The 27,046-nt window shown below is 46.2% G+C and overlaps 1 protein-coding gene across 4 annotated transcripts in view; it reads left to right on the top strand.

Annotated features, from left to right (window-relative positions):
• The window catches only part of LOC307180005 (uncharacterized protein), a 129,649-nt gene that overhangs the window by 37,497 nt on the left and 65,106 nt on the right, over positions 1-27,046 (top strand). For all 4 annotated transcript variants that reach the window (XR_013825637.1, XM_079909957.1, XM_079909959.1 and 1 more), the window contains one exon: positions 4,798-5,022. Coding sequence is in view for 3 of the 4 variants with exons in the window: in XM_079909957.1 (XP_079766083.1) it covers positions 4,798-5,022 (225 nt within the window). In the remaining variant the exon portion in view is untranslated. The remainder of the gene's footprint in view (positions 1-4,797; positions 5,023-27,046) is intronic.

Here is a 27,046-nt window from a genome sequence, read left to right as displayed (position 1 = left end):
TACCTCTAATTTTAAAATTTTGAAACCCAGCTCCCATGTTGATGGTATTAGGAGGTGGGGCTTTTGGGAGGTGATTAGGGCATGAGGCCAGAGACCTCAAACATGGGATTAGTGACCTAATAAATGTAACACACAGAAGATCTTATGCCCATTACATGATTTCATTGTCGAGCCAGAAGACCCACATTATGAACCAGAAATTTGTCCCTCACCAGACACTAAGTCAGCTGGCAACTTGTTCTTTTTTTTAAAATTAATTAATTAATTAATTTTTTGGCTGCATTGGGTCTTTGTTGCGGTGCGCAGGCTTCTCATTGGGTGGCTTCTCTTGTTGCGGAGCATGGGCTCTAGGCGTGTGGGTTTCAGTAGTTGTGGCACACGGGCTCAGTAGTTGTGGCCTGTGGGCTCTAGAGCACAGGCTCAGTATTTGTGGTGCATGGGCTTAGTTGTTCCATGGCATGAGGGATCTTCCCGGACCAGGGCTCGAACCCATGTCCCCTGCATTGGTAGGCGGAATCTTAACCACTGCGCCACCAGGGAAGCCCCTGGTAACTGGTTCTTGAACTTTTCAGCCTCAGCAATTATGAGAAAACAAAAATATTCTGTTGTTTATAAAATACCAAGTCTCTCGTATTTTGTTTTAGCAGTCAAAGAGCTGGCTGAGGAGAAGTATCTGTGAGCTTGAAGACATATCAAGAGAATCCTTTAAATCTCAAAAGAAAAGAGAAAATGGACAGGAAAGAAATCAACAGAACAGAGTAATCAATAATTGTGGAACAATGAAAAATGCTGTGACCTATATGTAATGGGTATAGCAGGAGGAGAATAAAGATAACAAAGAACAGAAATTTTTTTTTTTTTTTTTTTTTTTTTTGCGGTATGCGGGCCTCTCACTGTTGTGGCCTTTCCTGTTGCAGAGCACAGGCTCCGGACACGCAGGCTCAGTGGCCATGGCTCATGGGCCCAGCGGCTCCACGGCATGTGGGATCTTCCCGGACCGGGGCACAAACCCGTGTCCCCTGCATCGGCAGGCGGACTCTCAACCACTGCGCCACCAGGGAAGCCCAGAAAATATTTTTTTAAAATGACTGAGAATCTCCCCAAATGAATGTCTGACACTAAAACCACACATCCAAACTTAGAGGAACATATGAATAGTAAAGAAAACTGACCAATATCTCTCAGGAACATCAATGCAAAAATCCTCAACAAAATATTAACTAATTGAATCCAACAATATTTTGAAAGAATTTTATATCATGAATGAGAGGGAATAATCCCAGGTATGCAAGGCTGGTTCAACATTCTAAAATCAAATAATTATATCCATCATATCAACACCCTAAAGACAATCATTAGCGTATCAATAGATTCAGAAGACCTTTGAAAAAAATCTAACACCCATTCTTCATAAAAACTCTCAGTTAAAGAAATAGACTGGAGCGTTCTCAAGTTGATAACAAAGATCTACAGGAAACGTTTATCTTACATCATGATTAATGGTCAAAAACATGAAGCTTTTCCGCTAAGTTCAGGTAAAAGCAAGGATGTCCCCTTTCATGACCCTTTTCCATATTTTACTCCAAGTCCTTGCTAATGCAACAAGGCACGAAAATAAATAAAACAAATACAGATTGGGTAGAAAAAAATGAAAGCAGCCTAAATAAAATGTGGACCAATATATTTTATGGATACCTCACCAAAGAAAATAGACAGTATGCATATAAGTATACAGAAGAATAATCCAGATTACATGCTGCCATGGAAAAGCAAATTAAAAATACAATTACATACCACTATGTAACACTTAGAATGGCTAAAATGTGAACAATGACAAGAACAAATTCTGTAGGGGGTGTGGAACAATAGGAAATGTCATTTGTTATTGGTGGAAATGAAAAATAATACAGCTCCTTTGGTTGTCTGATTGACACTTGCTATAATATTGAACATTCCCTTACTGTACAATCCAGCAAGTGTTCTCATGGATATTTACTGAAAGTAGTTTAAAACATACGTCCAGACGAAAACCTGCATATGGATATTTATAGCACCTAGTTCAATATTGCCAAAATGTGAATGAAACTAAGGTGTCCTCCAATAGGTGAATGAAATGATATAGTATTAATATATTCTGGGAATGGGATAATATTGAGCACTAAAAAAGTAAGCTATCAAGCCATAAAAATATGGAGAAATTCTTTTCTTCTTTTGAAATATAGGTGATTTTCTTTATTTTGTAATTTAAATTTTCTTGGAGTATAGTTGATTTACAATGTTGTGTTCGTTTCAGCTGCACAGCAAGTGATTCAGTTACATATATGCATATATTCATTCTTTTTCAGATTCTTTTCTGATAAAGGTATTCCCAGAATATTGAGTAGAGTTCCCTGTGCTATACAGTAGGTCCTTGTTGCTTATCTATGTTATATAGAGTAGTATTCGTATGTTTACCCCAAGTTCCTGATTTATCCCTACCCCCCACCTTTCCCCTTTGGTAACCATAAGTTTGTTTTCAAAGTCTGTGAGTCAGCCTCTGTTTTGTAAATTAGTTCATTTGTATCAATTTTTAGGTTCCACCTAGAAGTGATATCATACAATATTTATCTTACTGTGTCTGACTTACTTCACTTAGTACAATCATCTCTAGGTCCATCCATGTTACTGCAATTGGCATTATTTTCTTCTATTTTATGGCTGAGTCATGTTCCATTATATATATGTACCATATATTCTTTACCTATATTCATATGTTGATGGACATTTTGGTTGCTTCCATGTCTTCGCTATTGTAAAGAGTGTTGCAGTGAACATTGGGGAAGGTGTGTCTTTTCGATTTATGGTTTCCTCCAGATATGCGCACAGGAGTGAACTTGCTGGATCATCTGGTAGCTCTATTTTATTTTATTTTATTTCATTTCATTTCAATTTCAATTTTTTTGGAGTATAGTTGATTTACGATGTTGTGTTACTTTCTGCTGCACAGCAGAGTGAATCAGTTATACATATATCCAATCCTTTTTGGATTCCTTTCCCATACAGGTCATTACAGAGTATTGACTAAAGTTCCCTGTGCTATACAGTAGGCCCTTATTTGTTATCTGTTTTATATATAGTGGTGTGTATATGTCAATCCCAATTTCCAATTTATCCCTCCCGCCTCCCCTTACTCTGGTAACCTCCATTCTGTGCTCCATAGTGGCGGTTACAAATTGGCATTGCCACCAATAGCATAGTATTGGTGGAACAGTGGTTAAGAATCCACCTGCCAGTGCAGGGGACACAGGTTCGAGCCCTGGCCCGGGAAGATCCCACACACCGCAGAGCAACTAAGCCCGTGTGCCACAACTACTGAGTTTGCGCTCTAGAGCCCACGAGCCACAACTACTGAAGCCTGTGTGCCTAGAGTCTGTGCTTCACAATAAGAGAAGCCACCGCAAAGAGAAGGCTGCGTACCACAATGATGAGTAGCCCCCGCTTGCTGCAACTATAGAAAAGCCGCACGCAGCAACGAAGACCCAAAGCAGATTTAAAAAAATAATAAGAAGTAGTAGGTTTCTCTTTTTTCCACACCATCTGAAGCATTTCGTGCTGTAGACATTGTGATGATGGCTATTCTGAGTGGTTCCAGGTGATACTTCTTTGTACATCTGATTTGCATTTGTCTAACATAAAGCAATGGTGAGCATCTTCATATGTGCTTTTTTTTTTTGAACAGTGTGAGTAAAATTTACCCCTTGAAAAAGGATTATTGAAAGGTTGCCTTGTTTTGAAGTCTATTTCGATTACCTACCCCAAGACATTTTTTGAGGGCTGTTGTCATTTACAGCTCCCCAGGCATTGTGAATATGAAGTGCCTATAAGGTCCAGTTTTAGAGTTGTTGTTATGGGAAACAGAAGGCGGCAGGATTTCTACTGTCCCTCTCTGGTTACTGACACAACCTTAGATGTAGGGAAAGTCCTGTTCCTGGGTTTTAAATTAGAGTGGAATGTGCCTGACCAAACATGTAAGGGCTTCTGTCCCATTCCTTCTTCCCCCTTACCCTTCATCCCCCGAACAAATACAACCCCCTGCAAAATCACCTGTTGAGGGTGCTGTCTTGCAGAGTGGGATGACCCTAATGAAGGAGTCTGGAGGTCAGAACCCAAACACCAGGATGTTGAGACCAGGTGATTTTCCAAATGTCATCCAGCCCAGAGAGTCCACCATCCTTTGGGTGTCAGAGGATTGAATTCGTAGTATAAGGGCACACTTAGATCTGGAGATTGTGATCCCATGCACAGGGGACCAGGTACTACATGTTCAAGGGGGGCGAAGTAGCTGGCATATCCTCCCAGGGTCCTCAGGCTCACAACAGTCCAGCCTTGGGACCAAATGGGATCTATGTCCAGGGATGTGACACCAGCACGTTCACCATGACTAAACGAATTTAGTGATCATTTTTCTTTTCTATAATTTAATTTTAAATTTATAATGGAATATAGTTGATTCACCATGTTGTGTTCATTTTTGCTATACACCAACATGATTCATTTATACAGAGATAACTATATATTCTTTTTAGAATTATTTTCCCATTGAGGTTACTACAGAGTGTTGAGAAAAGTTCCAAGTGCTCTACAGCAGGTCCATGTTGATTACAAGTTTTCCCTCTGTAAATATGTATATACCAACTCCAACCTCATGATTTATGCCTCCAACACACCTTTCCAGTTTGGTAACCATAAGTTTGTGTTCTAAGCCTGGAACTCTATTTCTGTGTTGTAAGATAGTACCTTTTTTTTTTTTTTTTGCAGTACGCGGGCTTCTCACTGTTGTGGCCTCTCCCGTTGCGGAGCACAGGCTCCAGACGCGCAGGCCCAGTGGCCATGGCTCACGGGCCCAGCTGCTCTGCGGCATGTGGGATCTTCCTGGACCAGGGCACGAACCTGCATCCCCTGCGTCGGCAGGCGGACTCTCAACCACTGCGCCACCAGGGAAGCCCAGATAGTACCTTTGTATCAATTTTTAGATTCCACCCGGTAAGTAATACCATATGATAGTTATCATTGTCTGATTTATGACACTTAGTATGAATGTATCTAGGTCCTTCCGAGGGGCTGCAAATGGCCTTATTTCATTCATTTCATGGCTGAGTAATATTCCATTGTACATATGCACCATAATTTCTATATCCAGTCTTCCTTCCGAGGACGTTTAGGTAGCTTCCAAGTAGAGGCTCTTGTAAACAGGGCTGCATAAATGTTGGAGTGCCTGGGTCCTGTCAATTTATGTTTTTTCCAAGATACAGGCCCAGGAGTGGAAGCGCCATGTGCTCTGAAGCTCTGTTTTTTAGATTTTTAAGGAATCACCATCACTTCTCCACAGTGGCTGTTAGCACTTTACATTCCCACCATCAGCTTGTCAGGTTCCCTTTTCTCCACACCCTGTCCTGCATTTCAGGCTTTACACTTGGTGAGGTTGGCCATTCTGACTGGTGAGAAGTGATACCTCCTTGTAGTATTGATATGCATTGCCCGCCTGTGTTGTTGGCCAAAAAGGGAGTAAGGGTTTTTCCTGAATATATTAAGGAATAACGCATATGGCCTTTTTGGCCAACTGTATCATTGGCGATGTTCAGCAGCTTTGCATGTGCTTTAATGGTGAGTGCAAACTACCTCTTGAAATCCCTTTCCTGCAATTCTGCCTTGCTTACAAGGCCTTTACGAATACTTGGCTAAAGAAATGACTCCATTAGAGGTGTCAGTTACAACCCTGCATGTCTGAATTGCAGTGCCCCTGAGCACCAGTTTTCAACTTGCTGTTTAGGGAAGAAGCAGCCACAAAGGGGCAGGATTTCTACAGACCCATTCTGGTTACTCGGGCACCTGAAGGATAGGGAAATTCTTCTTCCAGATTAGGAAACTAGAGTGGCATATGCCTGTCCAAACATCTAGGGCTTGTGTCTCATTCCAACCCCAATTCCCCTCTTCACCCGGAAAATTCCAAGCTGTGCAAAACGGGCTGTTGAGTGTGCTGCCTTCGCAAAGTGAGGAGACTCTAAGGAAAGGAGCTGGAGGGGGGAACCCGAATACCAGGAGATGTGGAGATGAGGTGACTTTTCCAAACTCTTCCTGAACACACGGTGTACCATCCTCTGGATGTCCCATGCATATTTTAGCTGTAGGAAGGGTCCCCTGCACCAGGAGATATGGGGCCCATGGAATGGGTACCACGCAGTATTACTCTAAAAGGGCTACATTTGCTGTGCCATCCTCACCAAGCCTCTCAGACCCACGAGTGTAGAGCCTTAGGTCCCATCCAGCTGTGTGTCTACATGTGGTCAGTCCAGGTTGCATCACAGCCCCTGAACAAATTTTGTAAGAATTTCTCTCTCTCACACTGTTTTTTTTTTTGTTCTTGTTATTTAATTTTATAATGGGGTATAGCTGATTTTCAATACTGTGTTTCTCGCTGCTCTACATCTATCCACTTGACTCACTTAAAGAGACACATCAATAAATTCTTTTACAGATTCTTACCAGTCTTATATATTCTTTTCCGGTGACAACAGTGTACTGAGTCCAGTTCTTTGAGCTATACAGTAGGTCCTGTCGATTACCTATTTTGCTTATGGAACCGTATCGATGCTAATTTCAACCTCCTGGTTTATGCATCACCCCACCCCACCTTTCTCCTTTAGCAGCCATAAGTGTGTTTTTTAAATGTGTGACTCTGTTTCTGTTTTGTAATTGAGTTCATGTGTAGCCATTTTTAGGTACCATCTATAAGTGATACCTTATGATAAGTCTCTTTTTATGTCTGACTTATGTCACTTAGAATGATCATACCTAAGTCTCCATGAGTTGCTGCAATGGGCCTTATTGCATTGATTTAATGGCTGAGTAATATTCCATTGTACATAAGTACCACATCTTCTTAATCCATTTTTTCCTTCCAAGGACATGTAAGTTGTACCCAAGTTGAGGCATTTCTAAACAGAGCAGCGCTAAACGTAGGGGTGCCTGTGTCCTGTCGATTTTTGGGTTTCCCAAGATATAAGCCAATGAGTGGAAGTGCCCTATGCTCTGTAGCTCTGTTTTTTAGATGTTTTAGGAAACACAGTACACTTCTCCAGAGTAGCCGTTTGTAATTTACATTCCCCCCAACAGCATAACAGGGCTCACTTTTCTCCACGCACTCTCCTGCATGTGGTTTTTACACTTTTTGAGGATGGCCCTTCTGACACATGTGAATGGATAACTCTGAGGTGTTGATTAGAAGTGTCTGCTTCTTTGGCTGGGAAAAAAGGGTGTATGCTTTTTTCCTGAATATATTCAGGAAAAATGCATATGCCCTTTTTGGCCAAATTCATCATTGGCGAAGTTCAGCCGCTTTTCATGTGATTTAATGCCGAGTCCAATCTACTTCTTGAAATCCCTTTCCTGCAATTCTGCCTTGCTTTCAAGTCCTTTTCGATGATTTACCTCAAGACATTTTTCGACGATAGGTATCATTAACAACCCTGCCACTTTGTGAATTGCCGTGCCCCTGAGCTCCATTATTCAACTTGCTTTCTTGGGAGCTGGCCACAAAACAGCAGGATTTCTTCAAGCCCTATTCTGATTCCGGGGTGAAGATGAGGTTTTGGTCAATTCGTCTTCCTGATTAGAAATTAGAGTGATATGTGCCTGTCCAAACTTATCTCTCATTGGTTCCATCCATTCTCCTTCATCCTCTGGACAATTTCCACACTGTTCGAAAAAGGATGTTGAAGGTGATGATTCCCCAAGTGGGGAGATTTTTAGGAAAGAGGCTGGTGGAGGAAACCTGAGCACCAAGAGATGAGGAGATGAGGTGCCTTCTCCAGACTCTTCCCGATCACATTCTGTACCGTCCTCTGGGTGTCCCATGCATGTTTTAGCTGTAGGAAGGTTCCTCTGCACGTGGAGATTTTAGTCCCATGGAATGGAGACCAGGGAGTATTACTCTGGGGGCTGCATACACTGACCCATCCTCACTAATCCTCTCAGCCCGACGAGTGTCCAGCCTTAGGTGTCATCCATCCTGGGTCTAGATGTGGTGAATCCAGGTTGCATCAGAGCCCCTGAAGGAATTTTGTAAGAATTTCACTATCTTGGTTTTTTTTTTTTTGTAATTTATTTTTATAATGCGGTTTAGCTGATATTCAATGCTGTGTTTATGCCGCTTTACACCCACTTGACTCACTTACAGAGAGGTATCAATAAATACTTTTTAAGATTCTTACTAGTCAGATGTATTGTTCTGCAATGAATAGGGTGCGTTGACTCCAGTTCATTGAGGAATAAGCAGGTCTTGTCTATTACATATTTGGTTTATGGAACGGTATGTGTGCTAATGTCAGACTCTTGTTTTATGCATCATCCCACCTCACCTTTCCCCTTAAGCAGCCATGTGTGATCTTCCCAGACCAGGGCACGAACCCGCGTCACCTGCATCGGCAGGCGGACTCTCAACCACTGCGCCACCAGGGAAGCCCTCTGTTCTGTTTTATAATTCAGTTCATGTGTAGCGATTTTTACGTTCCCCCTATAAGTGATATCTTATGACAAGTTTCTCTTTCTGTCTGACATATTTCACTTAGAATCATCGTACCTAAATCCACTCATTATGCTGCTACTAGCCTTATGACATTGATTTCATGGCTGAGTGTTATTCCATTGTACATAAGTACCACAACTTCTTTATCCATTTTTCTCTTTCCTGGGATATTTAAGGTGTACCGAAGTCGAGGTTCCTGTAAACAGAGAAACCTTAAACGTTTGGGTGCCCAGGTCATTTCGATTTTTGGTTTTCTCAGAATATACACCCACGAGTGGAAGGGCGCTATGCTGTGTAGCTCTGTTTTCTAGATGTTTTAGGAAACAACATACACTTCTCCCGAGTGGCCTTTGGCCATTTACATCCCGCCCATCAGCATAACAAGCTTCCCTTTTCTCCATGGCCTGTCCTGCATTTCTGGATTTTACACTTTTTCAGGATGGCCCTTTTGACCGATGCGAAGTGAGACTTCTTTGTAGTGCTGATTTGCATTGCCCGCTTGTTTGGTTGGCCAAAAAGGGCATATGGGTATTTTCCTGAATATATTCAGGAATAAACGCCTATGCCCTTTTTGGCCAACTGCATCATTGTTGAAGTTCTGCCGCTTTTCCTGTGCTTTAAAGGCAACTCCAATCTACCTCTTGAAAAGTGTTTCCTGCAATTCTGCCTTGCTTTGAAATCCTCTTCGTTGCCTAACCTCAATATATTTTTGCACGATAGTTATCATTTATAACTGTGCAGGTTTGTGAATTGCAGTGCCCCTGAGCTCCATTTTTCATGTCGCTTTTTTGGGAGATGGCCACAAAACTGCAGGATTGCTTCAGGCCCTATTCTGGTTGCGGGGGTCGGGCTGAGCCTTAGGTTAATTCTTCTTCCTGATTGGAAATTAGAGTGACATGTGCTTGTCCAAACACCTAGAGCTAGTCTCTCATTGATTCCCCCTCTTCCCGTTCATCCTCCGGACAAATTGCAAACTGTACGAAACAGGAGGTTAAAGGTGCTGATTCTCCAAGTGGGCAGATTGTTAGCGAAGCGGCTGGAATGGCGAACCCGAGCACCAGGAGATGAAAAACGAGGTGCATTTTAGAAACCTTTCCCGGTCACAGGAATACCATCCTCTGGTTTCCCATGCATGTTTTAACTGTAGGAGGATTCCCTTGAATCTGGAGATTCGGGACCCATGGTATGGGTACCACGCAGTATTACTTTAAAGGGTCTGCATTTTTTCACCCACCCTCACCAATCCTCTCAGCCCCAAGAGTGTCCAGCCTTATGTCTCATCCAGCTGTGGGTGTAGATGTGGTCAATCCAGGTTGCATCTAAGCCCCTGAACGAATTCTGTAAGAACTTCTCCCTTTTCACAGTCTTTGTTTTGTAATTTATTTTTATAATGGGGTTTAGCTGATCACTGCTGTGTTTATGCCGCTTTACACCCACTTGATTCACTTATGGAGAGATACGAGTAAATAGTTTTTAATATTCTTACTAGTCAGATGAAGTCTTCTGCGGTGAATAGGGTGTTTTGAGTCCAGTTCACGGAGCAATGAGTGGTCTTGTCTATTACATATTTGGCTTATGGAACCGTATCTGTGCTAATTTCAATCTCTTTTTTGATGCATCACCCCAACTCACCTTTCCCCTTAATTAGCCATAAGTGTTTTTTCTAAATATGTGTCTCTGTTCTCTTTGGTAATTCAGTTCATGTGTAGCGATTTTTACATTCCCTCTATAAGTGATATCTTATGATAAGTTTCTTTTTCTGTGTCACTTATTTCACTTAGAATTATCGTACCTAAAACCGCTCATTATGCTTCTAGGAGCCTTATGACATTGACTTGTGGCTGAGTGATATTCCATCGTACACAAGTACCACGACTTCTTTATCCATTTTTCCCTTTCCTGGGATATTTAATGTGTACCGAAGTCAAGGTTCTTGTAAACAGAGAGCCCTAAACTTTGGGGGCCTGTTCCCTGTCAATTTTTGGTGTTCCCGAGATATACGCCCATGAGAGGAAGTGCCCTATAGTCTACAGCTCTCTTTTTTAGATGTTTTAGGAAATACCATACACTTCTGCAGAGTGGCCGTTGGCCATTTACATCCTGCCCATCAGTGTAACAAGGCTCCATTTTCTCCATGGCCTGTCCTGCATTTCTGGTTTTTACACTTTTCCAGTATGGCCCTTTTGACTGATGCGAAGTGAGACTACTTTGTGGTGCTGATTTGCATTGCCCGCTTGTTTGGTTGGCCAGAAAGGGCGTAGGCGTTTTTTCCTGAATATAGTCAGGAAAAAACACCTACACCCTTTCTGGCCAACTGCATCATTGTCGAAATTCTGCCACTTTTCATGTGCTTTAAAGGTGACTCCCATCTACCTGATGAAAACTGTTTCCTGCAATTCTGCCTTGCTTTCAAATCCTCTTCGTTGCCTAACCTCAATATATTTTTGGACGATTATCATTTATAACCCTGCAGCTCTGTGAATTGCAGTGCCCCTGAGCTCCATTTTTCAACTCGCTTTTTTGTGAGCTGGCCGCAAAACCTCAGGATTGCTTCAGGCCCTATTCTGGTTCCGGGGGGCAGGCTGATCCATTGGTTAATTGTTCTTCCTGAGTAGAAATTAGAGTAACATCTGCCTGTCTAAACACTTAGAATTAGTCTCTCTTTGTTTTTATTTATATATTATTATTTTTTTGCAGTACGCGGTCCTCTCACTGTTGTGGCCTCTCACGTTGCAGAGCACAGGCTCCGGACGCGCAGGCTCAGCGGCCATGGCTCAAGGGCTCAGCCGCTCCGCGGCATGTGGGATCCTCCTGCATCGGGGAACGAACCCGTGTCCCCTGCATCGGCAGGCGGAATCTCAACCACTGCGCCACCAGGGAAGCCCACTATTCTCTCTTTGGTTCCTCCTCTTCCCGTTCATCCTGCGGACAAATTGCAAACTGTACGAAATAGGAGGTTAAAGGTGGTGTATTTCCAAGTGGGGTGCCTGTTAGTATAGAGGCTGGAGGGGTGAACCCGAACACTGGGATATGTGGAGTTGACGTGTCTTTTCCTAACTCTGCTCGTTGAAACTGTGTACCATCTTCTGGGTGTCACAGGCATGTTTTAGCTGCAGGAAGAGTCCCCTGCATATAAGGAGAACACCAGGGATTTTTCCAAATCAGTGTGTCCTGGAACCCTAAACTGGAAAATTTTTAAGCTACGGGTACCTGTTCGTTAAGGGCCTTGGGCAGTAGGCAGAGTCCGAGCTTTAGATGATTGAATTCTTCAGGGTCAGAAGCGCTCACCATCGCTCTCCTTTAGGTTACATTTTATCTGTCGTTGATTGATGAGGTAGATATAGATATGTATGCTTTTTCAGACTATTTCCCCTTATATGTTATTACAAAATATTGAGTGTAGTTCCCTGTTGATGATCTATTTTATAGATAACAGTGTGTATGTGTTAATCCCAAACTCTTAATTTATCCCTCCTCTTGTGTTTCCCCTTTGGTAATAATAAGTTATAAGATTTTATACTTCTCAGAAACGGTGGAGCTGAAAGAGAGGTATCATTATCAGTGGAAAAGCATTCACAACAAGATTGATGCTTCAGCCAAGATTATTAGATGTACATCCTTGGAAAGAAATCCCTTCATTTCTCTAATGTTGACCTGAAAATAAGACCAACCCCTCCACTGAACTGCTTATAATAAAATGATGGAAATATCAAATGGAAGTGTTAGAAACATCTTATTTTACCCGAGCCTTATACGCTGCTCTATGTTAATAAGAGTTTGGCTCACACATCTGTTCATTGAGGTTACAATGTTCTCAAATTCTGTTACTGATCCTCCAGACTGGGCCCCAACAAGGGTCCTCCTGCCCAGTGTCACTGGAGCCAAGAGAACAAGACTAAGTTTGGTTGAGAAGCAAAGGAAAACTTTATAATTTGATCAGAGAATGGAGAGGTGAGAGCCTGCGCTGCCCCGCGGGCTGTGGGCCGGGCGCTGTGTAGGGATCCCGTCAGCATCAGCAGGAGGGAGGGGGCGGAGCTCTGGCTGTTTGTCAGGGAGTCTGCACTGGGCCCGGTGAGCTGAGGTGTGGGCCCAGACATTTTGCACTAGGAAATCAGGTGTGAAGTGCCGGGTGTGAGGCCTCTGCCTGCGGAACCCTACGAGCAAGTGAAATTAGACAAAGCACGAAGGAAAAAAAGGTTAGACTTTATTATACTGCCCAGATTCTGTTTAACTCCCAGGAATTTTTAATGGGCTTTGCGGGTGACAAAGCTCTCCTGTGTCTTTTTTTCGTTACTCATTCTTGGGGGGCTGAGGGTTCAGACCCCTCTTCTGTAACTGCTTTGTGCTGAGTTGGGAGTCCTCATACCCGCGGTGGGGGGAGGGGCAGAACTTCTCCCCAGCAGCCTCCAGGTGAGTTTCATTGTCCTCAGGGCTCCTCCCTCACTGCTCATGTGCATGAGCACCAACATTTGAAGTTTTATAGATTCTATTGACTTTTAAGTGTCCAGGAAAGAGATGCCCAGAGACGCTAGGGTGGCCGGTTTTACCCCGGCCCCACGTTTGTTCAGCTGCCTTAGGCTGACGGTTTCTGCCAGCCAAGATGCGCCGACTAGTAGTCTGCGCTTTCTTCAATTAGGCCACTGCATTACCTTAAAAACAGCACCAGGTGTCAGAGCCGTGCCTGGTCAACTCCCAGAGATTCCAGGGCAGTGGTGATCCAGGACCATGACGGCCACTGACTCAACGGACTTTTGAAGTAGCCAGGAGTCCAGCTGGTCTCATTGGCCGCCAACACCGCCGTGCGTGTTGGCTTTTCTATGGTGACAGCGTGATATACACTTCCCCGCCAAGCTTATTAGCTCCTCTCTGGGTGCAGTAATTCCTGCAAGCAGTAGTGTGCTCTTTTGGGGCACACTCTTGTTGTTTTCTGAGAGAAGCTCCAGGTTAAGTGATGGTCACGCGAATCGTCATGGGGGCCCGTTGCCCCAGGTTGTCTCACTGGAGGTTGGAGCTTGAGGGCCTCCTCACTCGAGGTCAGTGTGTCCACGGAGCGATCCCTGCAACTTCTGGGCAAGGTTGACGGTTAGGGTCACCAAGTGAGGTCCTTTTCCCTTAGGAGGCAGCTGGCCTTGCAGGCTGCTGATTTATAGGTTTATAGATACCCCAGTATCCTGGCTGTGTGAGGCGACGGGCCCACCCCTTGGTTACCGTAATTTCTCCTACCTGGAGGGCATTCTTGAGTTGTTCCATTTCAAGTGGTCCCAGATTTTGCACTAATACTCCAAGGGCGATTCACCTTCTTCTGGGAAGGTAAAGGTCAAAGGGTTTAGCTAAATTTGGGAGGTCCAGGGCAAGGGCCTGAATTAACTGTTCTTTCAATCCTTGAAAGGCCGCTTCCGGGTTCTATTCAAAAGAATCACCTTTTCCTTTCAATGTTTCATATAGAGGCCCAGCTATTAGACTGTAGTTAGGGATCGAGTTGCAGCAAACCCCAGCCTCCCTCAGGAACCCTTACGTTGTCTTCTTGTTTTAGGAAGGGTAAGGCTGCAAATGGCTTCTTCCCTTTCCTGGGAAGGGCTTCTCCGACCTTCTGTGAGAAAGAAGGCCAGGCAAGTCACCTTAGTCTGTGATAATTGAGCCTTTTTCTTGGACACTTTCTGTCCTTTATTGCCTGGGTAGTTCAGAGACCTCCTTAGTAGGGCTGGCGATCAGAATGTTGTCTGCATATTGAAGGAGGGTTCACTTCTCCAGAGGTAGATCTTTTAGGTGTTTAGCTAAAGTTTCCCCAAAGATGGTAGGGGAATTGTTGAACCCTTGTGGTCGGACGGCCCAGCAGTATTCTTTTTGTTGTATGTTGAGTCCTGCCAGTGAAAAGCTAAACTTTCTTGTGCCTCTGGGACTAATGGAATACAGAAGGAGGCATCTTTTCAGTCTAATACAGAATACCAGGTGCTGGTGGAGAGTAGAATGACGAGCAGTGTGTAGGAATTAGGAACTACTGGATGTGTATCCTCGGTGGCTTCACTGACTGTCCTGACGTCCTTTACCAGGTACCCAGCAGCACACGTGGCTCTCGTGGTCAGGCCCCTCCCAGGATATGGAGCTCACCTGGGCTGGCACCCAGCAGCCCACGGGGCTCTCGTGGTCAGACCTCCCCCCCAGATATGGAGCTCACCTGTATAAGTACCCAGCAGCCCACGGGGCTCTCGTGGTCAGGCCCCTCCCAGGATATGGAACTCACCTGGGCTGGCACCCAGCAGCCCACGGGGCTCTCATGGGCAGGGCCCTCCCAGTATACGGAGCTCATATGGGCTGGTACCCCGGCAGCCTGGGCCAACAGGAACCGTGCACGTAGCCCTCATCGCAGAGCACCCCCAGCTTACCTGTTGGTGAGAGCTGACCCAGAGCACCTCAGAGCAGGACTTGAACTAACAAACAGCAGCTCCACCAGGTCTGTGACACTGGGTTTCACTCTGGGCGGCCTCACTCCGCCTGGACTTCTAGAGGCTTCCACTGCAGCCGGGGCACCAGGCCTCTGTCTCCACCCACCACCCCTCCTCTCCCTGACGCCTGGCTGCTTCTCTTTAGGAGAGGGCCTTCTTGAAGTTTTCTCCCACTCATGGACCAGATAAAATGATTAGAAAACAAGCCAGAGCTGCAGCCCCTTGTCTATCCTGACCCTCAGGACGCCACACCTGTTCCTTGGACCTGGCCAGTGCAGCAGGGCCCATTTTCTGCAACTCTGCGCCCCTGATGGGCAGGGATTGGCTGACCTGCGCAGCCTGACTCGGCCGGCCAGCCCTCCCCAGGTGTACCCCTTCAGGCAGCAAGAGTGCCTGCAGCAGTGCCTGAGCCATATTCTCTGCCCCGTCAGCAGTGTCGGGGCTGGGCTGTTGGGAGGGAGTGAGGGGCCACGGCTCTGTGGGTGGCCCGGTGTGAGGGGGGCTCTGCTGGACTTTCTGCGGGTGTTGCCAGCCTGCCACCTGCTAGAGAAGAGGATGTGTCACCAATACCTGCTGTTGGAATTTCTCCCCGGGCAGAGGTGAGGAAGCAAAAAAAGAGTGGAGACCAGGACAGGAGCGGTAACTCAGGTAGGGAAATGGAAAGCTTCCAGAAGAGGGCCCGGGGCTAGGACCATCCTGGTTGGCCTGTAGGCACCAAGTCGGCCTGCGTGCTGTCGCTGGTGTGGCTCCACGGCCCTTCCTCTAGGCTTTCAAGTCCTTGCACATATTCAGGTGTTTTACCTGAGGAGGGTGGAAAAAGTTCAGCAGCAGCTGGCCTGGGGTTCAGCTCACGTTTACTCAGAGACGCCTCGGCACCGTCCACCAGCTTTGCAATAAGGACGCTCCTTGCGGGGGCGCTGCTGGCTGCATGGGAGAGGTTCCCCACCTCTGACCAGCTTCAGAATTGTTTACCACTGGAGCAAGTGTCCTGATAGGGTTTTCATCTTTACAGCCGCTGGGTTCTGTTTTTCTCCTTTTTTTTTCTTTTTTTGGTTCAAGGTAGTTTTATTCCTTTATTTTGTATGTATGGATATAAGCATAGAAATAATTCATATTAATACGTATATGGAAAGGGAAGAACTTTTTCTTTCTGTTTTATTGTTTTTAAACTTTTGAATATTTTATTTTTTTATACAGCAGGTTCTTAGTAGTTATCTATTTTATACATATTACTGTGTATATGTCAATCCCAGTCTCCCAATTCATCCCACAGCCCCAGCCACTTCCCCCCCTTGGTGTCCATACGTTTGTTCTCTACATGTGTGTCTCTATTTCTGCCTTGCAAGCTGATTCATCTGTACTATTTTTCTCGGTTCCACATATATGCGTTAATATACGATATTTGTTTTTCTCTTCCTGAATTACTTCACTCTGTATGACAGTCTGTAGATACATACACGTCTCTAGAAATGACCCAGTTTTGCTCCTTTTTATGGCTGAGTAATATTCCATTGGTAATATTCCATTTATATTCCATATTCCATTTGTACCACAACTTCTTTATCCATTTGTCTCTTTCCTGAGATATTTATGGTGTACTGAAGTCGAGGTTCTTGTAAACAGAGCAGCCCTAAACTTTGGTGTTCCTGTGCCCTGTCGATTTTTGGTTTTCCCAAGATATACCCCCATGTGTGGAAGTGCCCTATTCTCTGTAGCTCTGTTTTCCAGATGTTTCAGGAAACACCATACACATCTGCAGAATGACCGTTGGCTATTTACATCCCGCCCATCAGCATAACAAGGCTCCCTTTTCTCCGTGGCCTGTGCTGCATTTCTGGTTTTTACACATTTTCAGGATGGCCCTTTTGATCGATGCAAAGTGAGACTTCTTTGTAGTGCTGATTTGCATTGCCCGCTTGTTTGGTTGGCCAGAAAGGGCGTAGGGGTTTTTTCCTGAATAGATTCAAGAAGAAACGCCTACGTCCTTTCTGGCCAACTGCATCATTGTCGAAATTCTGCCGCTTTTCATGTGCCTTAAAGGTGTCTCCAATCTACCTCTTGAAAACTGTTTCCTGAAATTTTGCGTTGCTTTCAAATCCTCTTCGGTGCCTTACCTCAATATATTTTTGGACGATAGTTACCATTTATAACCCTGCAGCTTTGTGAATTGCAGTGCCCCTCAGCTCCATTTTTCAGCTCGCCTCTTTGGGAGCTTGCCACAAAACCACAGGATTGCTTCAGGCCCTATTCTGGGTCCAGGGGGCAGGCTGAGCCTTTGGTTAATTCTTCTTCCTGATTGGAAATTAGAGTGACATATGCATGTCCAAACCCTGAAATCTGGTCTCTCATTGGTCCCCCTTCTTCCCGTTCACCCTCGGGACAAATTGCAAACTACGAAACAGGAGGTTAAAGGTGCTGATTCTCCAAGTGGGGAGATTGTTAGTTAAGCGGCTGGAATGGCGAACCCGAGCCCCAGGAAATGAAAAATGAGGTGCGTTTTAGAAACCTTTCCCGATCACACGGTGTACCATCCTCTGGGTTTCTCATGCATGTTTTAGCTGTAAGAAGATTCCCTCTAACCTGGAGATGTGGGACCCATGGAATGGGTAGAACGCAGTAGTACTTTAAAGGGTCTGCATTTGCACAGCCAACCTCACCAATCCTCTCGGCCCCAGAGTGTCCAGCCTTATGTCTCTTCCAGCTGTGGGTCTAGATGTAGTCAATCCAGGTTGCATCACAGCCCCTGAACGAATTTTGTAAGAATTTCTCTCTCTTTACCTATCTTTTTTTGGGTGTAATTTATATTTATACTGGGGTTTAGCTGATTTTCAATGCTCTGTTTATGCCACTATACACCCACTAGATTCACTTACAGAGAGATATCAATAAATACTACGTAAGGTTTGTGCTACTCAGATATATTCTTCTGGCTTGAATAGGGTGTGTTGATTCCAGTTCATTGAGCAATGAATAGGTCTTGTCTGTTACATATGTGGCTGCTGGAACGGTATCTGTGCTAATTTCAAACTCTTGTCTTATGGATCACCCCACCTCACCTTTCCTCTTGAGCAGCCATAAGTGTGTTTTCTAAACATGTGATTCTGTTCTGTTTTGTAATTCAGTTCATGTGTAGTGATTCTTACATTCCGTGTATAAGTGATATAAGTTTCTTTATCTGTGTGACTTATTTCTCTTAGAATCATAGTACCTAAATCACTCATTATGCTGCTCTGCCCTTATGACATTGATTTCATGGCTGAGAGATATACCATTGTACATAAGTACCACAACTTGTTTACCCATTTTTCTCTTTCGTGGCATATTTAAGGTGTACCCGAGTCGAGGTTCTTGTAAACAGAGGAGCCCTATACTTTGGGGTGCCTGTGTCCTGTCGATTTTTGTTTTTTCCAAGATATACGCCCATGATTTAAGTGCCCTGTGCTCTGTAGCTCTGCATTTTATATTTTTTAGGAAACACCGTACACTTCTCCAGTGTGGCCGTTGGCCATTTACATCTGGCCCATCAGCGTAGCAAGGCTCCCTTTTCTCCATGACCTGTCCTGCATTTCTGGTTTTTACACTTATCAGGATGGCCCTTTTGACTGATGCGAAGTGAGACTTCTCTGTAGTGCTGATTTGCATTGCCTGCTTGTTTGGTTGGCCAGAAAGGGCGTAGGCGTTTTTTCCTGAATATATTCAGGAAAAAACGCCTACGCCCTTTTTGGCCAACTGCATCATTGTCGAAGTTCTGCCGCTTTTCATGTGCTTTAAAGGTGACTCCCATCTACCTGTTGAAAAGTGTTTCCTGCAATTCTGCCTTGCTTTCAAATCCTCTTCGTGGCCTTACCTCAATATATTTTTGGATGATGGTTATCATTAGTAACCCTGAAGCTTTGTGAATTGCAGTGCCCCTGAGCTCCATTTTTCAACTCGCTTTTTTGGGAGTTGGCCGCAAAACCGCAGGATTGCTTCAGGCCCTATTTCTGGTTGCGGGGGTCAGGCTGATCCATTGGTTAATTCTTCTTCCTGATTAGAAGTTAGAGTAACATATGCCTGTTCAAATACCTAGAGCTAGTCTCTCTTTGGTTTCACCTCTTCCCCTTCGTCCTCCGGACAAATTGCCAACTGTACGAAATAGGAGGTTAAAGGTGGTGATTCTCCAAGTCGTGTACCTGTTAGTATACGGTTGGAAGGCTGGACCCGAGCACCGGGAGATGTAGAGTTGACGTGTCTTTTCCTAACTCTTCTCGTTGAAACTGTACCATCTTCTGTGTGTCACAGGCATGTTTTAGCCGTAGGAAGAGTCCCCTGCATATAAGGGAACACCAGGGATTTTTCCAAATCAGTGTCTCCCCAAACCGTATACTGGAAAATTTTTAAGCTACGGGTACATGTTTGTTCGTTAAGGGTCTTGGGCAGTAGGCAGAGTCCGAGCAGTAAATGATTGAATGCTTCAGGGTCAGAAGCGCTCACCATCGCTCTCCTTTAGGTTACATTTTATCTGTCGTTGATTGATGAGGTAGATATAGATATGTATGCTTTTTCAGACTATTTCCCCTTATATGTTATTACAAAATATTGAGTGTAGATCGCTGTGCTGTACAGTAGTTCCTTGTTGATGATCTATTTTATACATAGCAGTGTGTATGTGTGAATCCCAAACTCTTAATTTATCCCTCCTCCTGCATTCCTCCTTTGGTAATAATAAGGTATAAGATTTTTTACTTCTCAGAAATGGGGGAGCTGAAAGAGAGGTATCATTTTCAGTGGATAAGCATTCAAAACAAGATTGACGCTTCAGCCAAGATTATTAGATGTACATCCTTGGAAAGAAATCCCTTCATTTCTTTAATGTTGACCTGAAAAATAAGACCAACCCCTCCACTGAACTGCTTATAATAAAATGATGGAAATATCAAATGGAAGTGTTAGAAACATTTTACCCAAGCCTTATACACTGCTCTATGTTAACAGTTTGGCTCACACATCTGTTCATTGAAGTTACAATGTTCTCAAATTCTGTTACTAATCCTCCAGACTGGGCCCCAACAAGGGTCCTCCTGCCCAGTGTCACTGGAGCCAAGAGAACGGGACTAAGTTTGGTTGAGAAGCAAAGGAAAACTTTATAATTTGATCAGAGAATGGAGAGGTGAGAGCCTGCGCTCCCCTGAGGGCTGTGGGCCTGGCGCTGTGTAGGGATCCCGTCAGTGTCAGCGGGAGGGAGGGGGCGGAGCTCTGGCTGTTTGTCAGGGAGTCTGTACTGGGCCCCGCTAGCTGAGGTGTGGGCCCAGACATTTTGCACTAGGAAATCGGGTGTGAAGTGCCGGGCGTGAGGCCTCTGTCTGCGGAACCCTACGAGCAAGTGAAATTAGACAAAGCACGAAGGAAAAAAAGGTTAGACTTTATTTTATTGCCCAGATTCTGTTTATCTCCCAGGAATTTTTAATGGGCTTTGCGGGTGAGAAAGCCCTCCTGTGTCTTTTTTTCGTTACTCATTCTTGGGGGGCTGAGGGTTCAGACCCCTCTTCTGTAACTGCTTTGTGCTTAGTTGGGAGTCCTCATACCCGCGGTGGGGGGAGGGGCAGAACTTCTCCCCAGCAGCCTCCAGGTGAGTTTCATTGTCCCCAGGGCTCCTCCCTCACTGCTCATGTGCCTGAGCACCAACATTTGAAGTTTTATAGATTCTAATGACTTTTAAGTGTCCAGGAAAGAGATGCCCAGAGACGCTAGGGTGGCCGGTTTTACCCCGGCCCCACGTTTGTTCGGCTACCTTAGGCTGACGGTTTCTGCCAGCCAAGAAGCGCTGACTAGCAGTCTGCGCTTTCTTCAGTTAGGCCACTGCATTACCTTAAAAACAGCACCAGGTGTCAGAGCCGTGCCTGGTCAACTCCCAGGAAGCCCAGGGTCAGTGGTGATCCAGGACCATGACGGCCACTGACTCAACGGACTTTTGAAGTAGCCAGGGGTCCAGCTGGTCTCATTGGCCGCCGTCACCGCCGTGCGTGTTGGCTTTTCTGTGGTGACACCGTGATATACACTTCCCCCGCCAAGCTTATTAGCTCCCCTCTGGGTGCAGTAAGACCTGCAAGCAGTAGTGTGCTCTTTTGGGGCACACTCTTGTTGTTTTCTGAGAGAAGCTCCAGGTTAAGTGATGGTCACACGCGTCGTCATGGGGGCCCGTTGCCCCAGGTTGTCTCACTGGAGGATGGAGCTTGAGGGCCTCCTCACTCGAGGTCAGTGTGTCCACTGGGCGATCCCTGCAGCTTCTGGGCAAGGTGGATGGTTAGGGTCACCAACTGGGGTCCTTTTCCCTTAGGAGGCAGCTGGCCTTGCAGGCTGCTGATTTATAGGTTTATAGATACCCCAGTATCCTGGCTGGATGGGGCGACGGGCCCAGCCCTTGGTTACCGTAGTTTCTCCTACCGGGAGGGCATTCTTGAGTTGTTCCATTTCAGGTGGTCCCAGTTTTTGCACTAATACTCCAAGGGCGATTCACCTTCTACTGGGAAGGTAAAGGTCAAAGGGTTTAGCTAAATTTGGGAGGTCCAGGGCAAGGGCCTGAATTAACTGCTCTTTCAGTCCTTGAAAGGCCGCTTCCGGGTTCTATTCAAAAGAATCATCTTTTCCTTTCAATGTTTCATATAGAGGCCCAGCTATTAGACTGTAGTTAGGGATCCAGTTGCAGCACACCCCGGCCTCCCTCAGGAACCCTTACGTTGTCTTCTTGTTTTAGGAAGGGTAAGGCTGCAAATGGCTTCTTCCCTTTCCTGGGATGGGCTTTTCCGACCTTCTGTGAGAATGAAGGCCAGGCAAGTCACCTTAGTCTGTGATATTTGAGCCTTTTTATTGTACACTTCTTACCCTTTATTGCCTGGGAAGTTCAGAGACCTCCTTAGTAGGGCTGGCGATCAGAATGTCGTCTGCATATTGAAGGAGGGTTCACTTCTCCAGAGGTAGATCTTTTAGGTGTTTAGCTAAAGTTTCCCCAAAGATCGTGGGGGAATTTTTGAACCCTTGTGGTCGGACGACCCAGCAGTATTCTTTCTGTTGTATGTTGAGTCCTGCCAGTGAAAAGCTAAACTTTCTTGTGCCTCTGGGACTAATGGAATACAGAAGATGTCATCTTTTAAGTCTAATACGGAATACCGGGTGCTGGTGGAGAGTAGAATGACGAACAGTGTGTAGGAATTAGGAACTACTGGATGTATATCCTCGGTGGCTTCACTGACTGTCCTGACGTCCTTTACCAGGTACCCAGCAGCCCACGGGGCTCTCGTGGTCAGACCCCCCCCAGATATGGAGCTCACCTGTGCAAGTACCCAGCAACCCACGGGGCTCTCGTGGTCATGCCCCTCCCAGGATATGGAGCTCACCTGTACAAGTACCCAACAGCCCACGGGGCTCTCGTTGTCAGGCCCCTCCCAGTATATGGAGCTCACCTGGGCTGGCACCCAGCAGCCCACGGGGCTCTCATGGGCAGGGCCCTCCCAGTATACGGAGCTCACATGTGCAGGTACCCCGGCAGCCTGGGCCACAGGAACCGTGCACGTAGCCCTCATCGCAGAGCACCCCCAGCTCACCTGTTGGTCAGAGCTGACCCGGAGCACCTCAGAGCAGGAGTTGAACTAACAAACAGCAGCTCCAACAGGTCTGTGACACTGGGCTTCACTTTGCAGCCTCACTCCGCCTGGACTTCTAGAGGCTTCCACTGCAGCCGGGGCACCAGGCCTCTGTCTCCACCCACCACCCCTCCTCTCCCTGACTTCTTGCCTTCTCATTCGGGGAGGGTCTTCTTGAAGTTTTCTCCCACTCATGGACCAGATAAAATCATTAGAAAACAAGCCAGAGCTGCAGCCCCTTGTCTATCCTGACCCTCAGGACGCCACACCTGTTCCTTGGACCTGGCCAGTGCAGCAGGGCCCATTTTCTGCAACTCTGCGCCCCTGATGGGCAGGGATTGGCTGAATAGCCCTTCCCAGGTGTACCCCTCCAGGCAGCAAGAGTGCCTGCAGCTGTGCCTGACGCTATATTCTCTGCCCCGTCAGCAGTGTCGGGGCTGGGCTGGTGGGAGGGAGTGAGGGGCCACGGCTCTGTGGGTGGCCCGGTGTGAGGAGGGCTCTGCTGGACTTTCTGCGGGTGTTGCCAGCCTGCCACCTGCTAAAGAAGAGGATGTGTCACCAATACCTGCCATTGGAATTTCTCCCTGGGCAGAGGTGAGGAAGCAAAAAAGGAGTGGAGACCAGGACAGGAGCGGTAACTCAGGTAGGGAAATGGAAAGCTTCCAGAAGAGGGCCCGGGGCTAGGACCATCCTGGTTGGCCTGTAGGCACCAAGTCGGCCTGCGTGCTGTCGCTGGTGTGGCTCCACGGCCCTTCCTCTAGGCTTTGAAGTCCTTGCACATATTCAGGTGTTTTACCTGGGGAGGGTGGAAAAAGTTCAGCAGCAGCTGGCCTGGGGCTCAGCTCACGTTTACTCAGAGACGCCTCGGCACCGTCCACCAGCTTTGCAATGAGGACGCTCCTTGCAGGGGCGCTGCTGGCTGCATGGGAGAGGTTCCCCGCCTCTGACCAACTTCAGAATTGTTTACCAGTGGAGCAAGTGTCCTGATAGGATTTTCATGTTTACAACCGCTGGGTTCTGTTTTTTTCTCCTTTTTTTTTCTTTTTTTGGTTCAAGGTAGTTTCATTCCTTTTTCTGTATGTATGGATATAAGCATAGAAATAATTCATTCATATAAATACCTCTATGGGAAGGGAAGAAGTTTTTCTTTCTGTTTTATTGTTTTTTAACTTTTGAATTTTATTTTTTTATACAGCAGGTTCTTATTAGTTATCTATTTTATACATATTAGTGTATATATGTCAATCCCAGTCTCCCAATTCATCCCACACCCGCAGCCGCTTTCCCGGTGTCCATACATTTGTTCTCTACATCTGTGTCTCTATTTCTGTCTTGCAAGCTGGTTCATCTGTACTATTTTCTCGGTTCCACATATATGCGTTAATATATGATATTTGTTTTTCTTTTCCTGAATTACTTCACTCAGTATGACAGTCTGTAGATACATACACGTCTCTAGAAATGACCCAATTTTGCTCCTTTGGATGGCTGAGTAATATTCCATTGGTAATATTCCATTTATATTCCATATTCCATTTGTACCACAACTTCTTTATCCATTTTTCTCTTTCCTGAGATATTTATGGTGTACTGAAGTCGAGGTTCTTGTAAACAGAGCAGCCCTAAACTTTGGTGTTCCTGTGCCCTGTCGATTTTTGGTTTTCCCAAGATATACCCCCATGTGTGGAAGTGCCCTATTCTCTGTAGCTCTGTTTTCCAGATGTTTCAGGAAACACCATACACTTCTGCAGAATGACCGTTGGCCATTTACATCCCGCCCATCAGCGTAACAAGGCTGTCTTTTCTCCGTGGCCTGTGCTGCATTTCTTGTTTTTACACATTTTCAGGATGGCCCTTTTGACCGATGGGAAGTGAGACCTCTTTGTAGTGCTGATTTGCATTGCCGGCTTGTTTGGTTGGCCAGAAAGGGCGTAGCGGTTTTTTCCTGAATAGATTCAAGAAAAAATGCCTACGCCCTTTCTGGCCAACTGCATCATTGTCGAAATTCTGCCGCTTTTCATAGGCTGTGTAGGGATCCCGTCAGTGTCAGCAGGAGGGAGGGGGCGGAGCTCTGGCTGTTTGTCAGGGAGTCTGCACCTGGCCCGGCGAGCTGAGGTGTGGGCCCAGCCATTTTGCACTAGGAAATCAGGTCTGAAGTGCCGGGCGTGAGGCCTCTGCCTGTGGAACCCTACGAGCAAGTGAAATTAGACAAAGCACAAAGGAAAAAAAGGTTAGACTTTATTTTATGGCCCAGATTCTGTTTATCTCCCAGGAATTTTTAATGGGCTTTGCGGGTGAGAAAGCCCTCCTGTGTCTTTTTTTCGTTACTCATTCTTGGGGGGCTGAGGGTTCAGACCCCTCTTCTGTAACTGCTTTGTGCTGAGTTGGGAGTCCTCATACCCGGGGGGCGGAGGGGCAGAACTTCTCCCCAGCAGCCTCCAGGTGAGTTTGATTGTCCCCAGGGCTCCTCCCTCACTGCTCATGTGCATGAGCACCAACATTTGAAGTTTATAGATTCTAATGACTTTTAAGGGTCCAGGAAAGAGATGCCCAGAGACGCTAGGGTGGCCGGTTTTACCCCGGCCCCACGTTTGTTCGGCTACCTTAGGCTGATGGTTTCTGCCAGCCGAGATGCGCTGACTAGCAGTCTGCGCTTTCTTCAATTAGGCCACTGAATTACCTTAAAAACAGCACCAGGTGTCAGAGCCGTGCCTGGTCAACTCCCAGAGTCCAGGGCCAGTGGTGATCCAGGACCATGACGGCCACTGACTCAACGGACTTTTGAAGTAGCCAGGAGTTCAGCTGGTCTCATTGGCCGCCGTCACCGCCGTGCGCGTTGGGTTTTCTGTGGTGACACCGTGATATACACTTCCCCGCCAAGCTTATTAGCTCCTCTCTGGGTGCAGTAAGACCTGCAAGCAGTAGTGTGCTCTTTTGGGGCACACTCTTGTTGTTTTCTGAGAGAAGCTCCAGGTTAAGTGATGGTCACACGAGTCGTCATGGGGGCCCGTTGCCCCAGGTTGTCTCACTGGAGTTTGGAGCTTGAGGGCCTCCTCACTCGAGGTCAGTGTGTCCACGGAGTGATCCCTGCAACTTCTGGGCAAGGTGGGTGGTTAGGATCACCAAGTGGGGCCTTTTCCCTTAGGAGGCAGCTGGCCTTGCAGGCTGCTGATTTATAGATTTTTAGATACTCCAGTATCCTGGCAGTATGGGGCAGCGGGCCCAGCCCTTGGTTACCGTAATTTCTCCTACCTGGAGGGCATTCTTGAGTTGTTCCATTTCAAGTGGTTCCAGTTTTTGCACTAATACTCCAAGGGCGATTCACCTTCTACGGGGAAGGTAAAGGTCAAAGGGTTTAGCTAAATTTGGGAGGTCCAGGGCAAGGGCCTGAATTAACTGCTCTTTCAGTTCTTGAAAGGCCGCTTCCGGATTCTATTCAAAAGAATCACCTTTTCCTTTCAATGTTTCATATAGAGGCCCAGCTATTAGACTGTAGTTAGGGATCCAGTTGCAGCAAACCCCAGCCTCGCTCAGGAACCCTTACGTTGTCTTCTTGTTTTAGGAAGGGTAAGGCTGCAAATGGCTTCTTCCCTTTCCTGGGATGGGCTTCTTCGACCTTCTGTGAGAATGAAGGCCAGGCAAGTCACCTTAGTCTGTGATATTTGAGCCTTTTTATTGGACACCTCTTATCCTTTATTGCCTGGGTAGTTCAGAGACCTCCTTAGTAGGGCTGGCGATCAGAATGTCGTCTGCATATTGAAGGAGGGTTCACTTCTCCAGAGGCAGATCTTTTAGGTCTTTAGCTAAAGTTTCCGCAAAGGTGGTGGGGGAATTTTTGAACCCTTGTGGTAGGACGGCCCAGCAGTATTCTTTTTGTTGTATGTTGAGTCCTGCCAGTGAAAAGCTAAACTTTCTTGTGCCTCTGGGACTAATGGAATACAGAAGATGTCATCTTTTAAGTCTAATACGGAATACCAGGTGCTGGTGGAGAGTAGAATGACGAACAGTGTGTAGGAATTAGGAACTACTGGATGTATATCCTCGGTGGCTTCACTGACTGTCCTGACGTCCTTTACCAGGTACCCAGCAGCCCACGGGGCTCTCGTGGTCATACCCCCCCCCCCAGATATGGAGCTCACCTGTACAAGTACCCAGCAACCCACAGGGCTCTCGTGGTCATGCCCCTCCCAGGATATGGAGCTTACCTGGGCTGGCACCCAGCAGCCCACGGGGCTCTCATGGGCAGGGCCCTCCCAGTATACGGAGCTCACATGGGCAGGTACCCCGGCAGCCTGGGCCCATAGGAACCGTGCATGTAGCCCTCATCGCAGAGCACCCCCAGCTCACCTGTTGGTCAGAGCCCACCCGGAGCACCTCAGAGCAGGACTTGAACTAACAAACAGCAGCTCCGACAGGTCTGT

Source organism: Stenella coeruleoalba (genome assembly GCF_951394435.1).
Source record: "Stenella coeruleoalba genome assembly, chromosome: 2".
NCBI lineage: Eukaryota > Metazoa > Chordata > Mammalia > Artiodactyla > Delphinidae > Stenella > Stenella coeruleoalba.
Note: the sequence above shows the minus strand (reverse complement) of the source record. Positions and strands in the feature narration are given on the sequence as shown.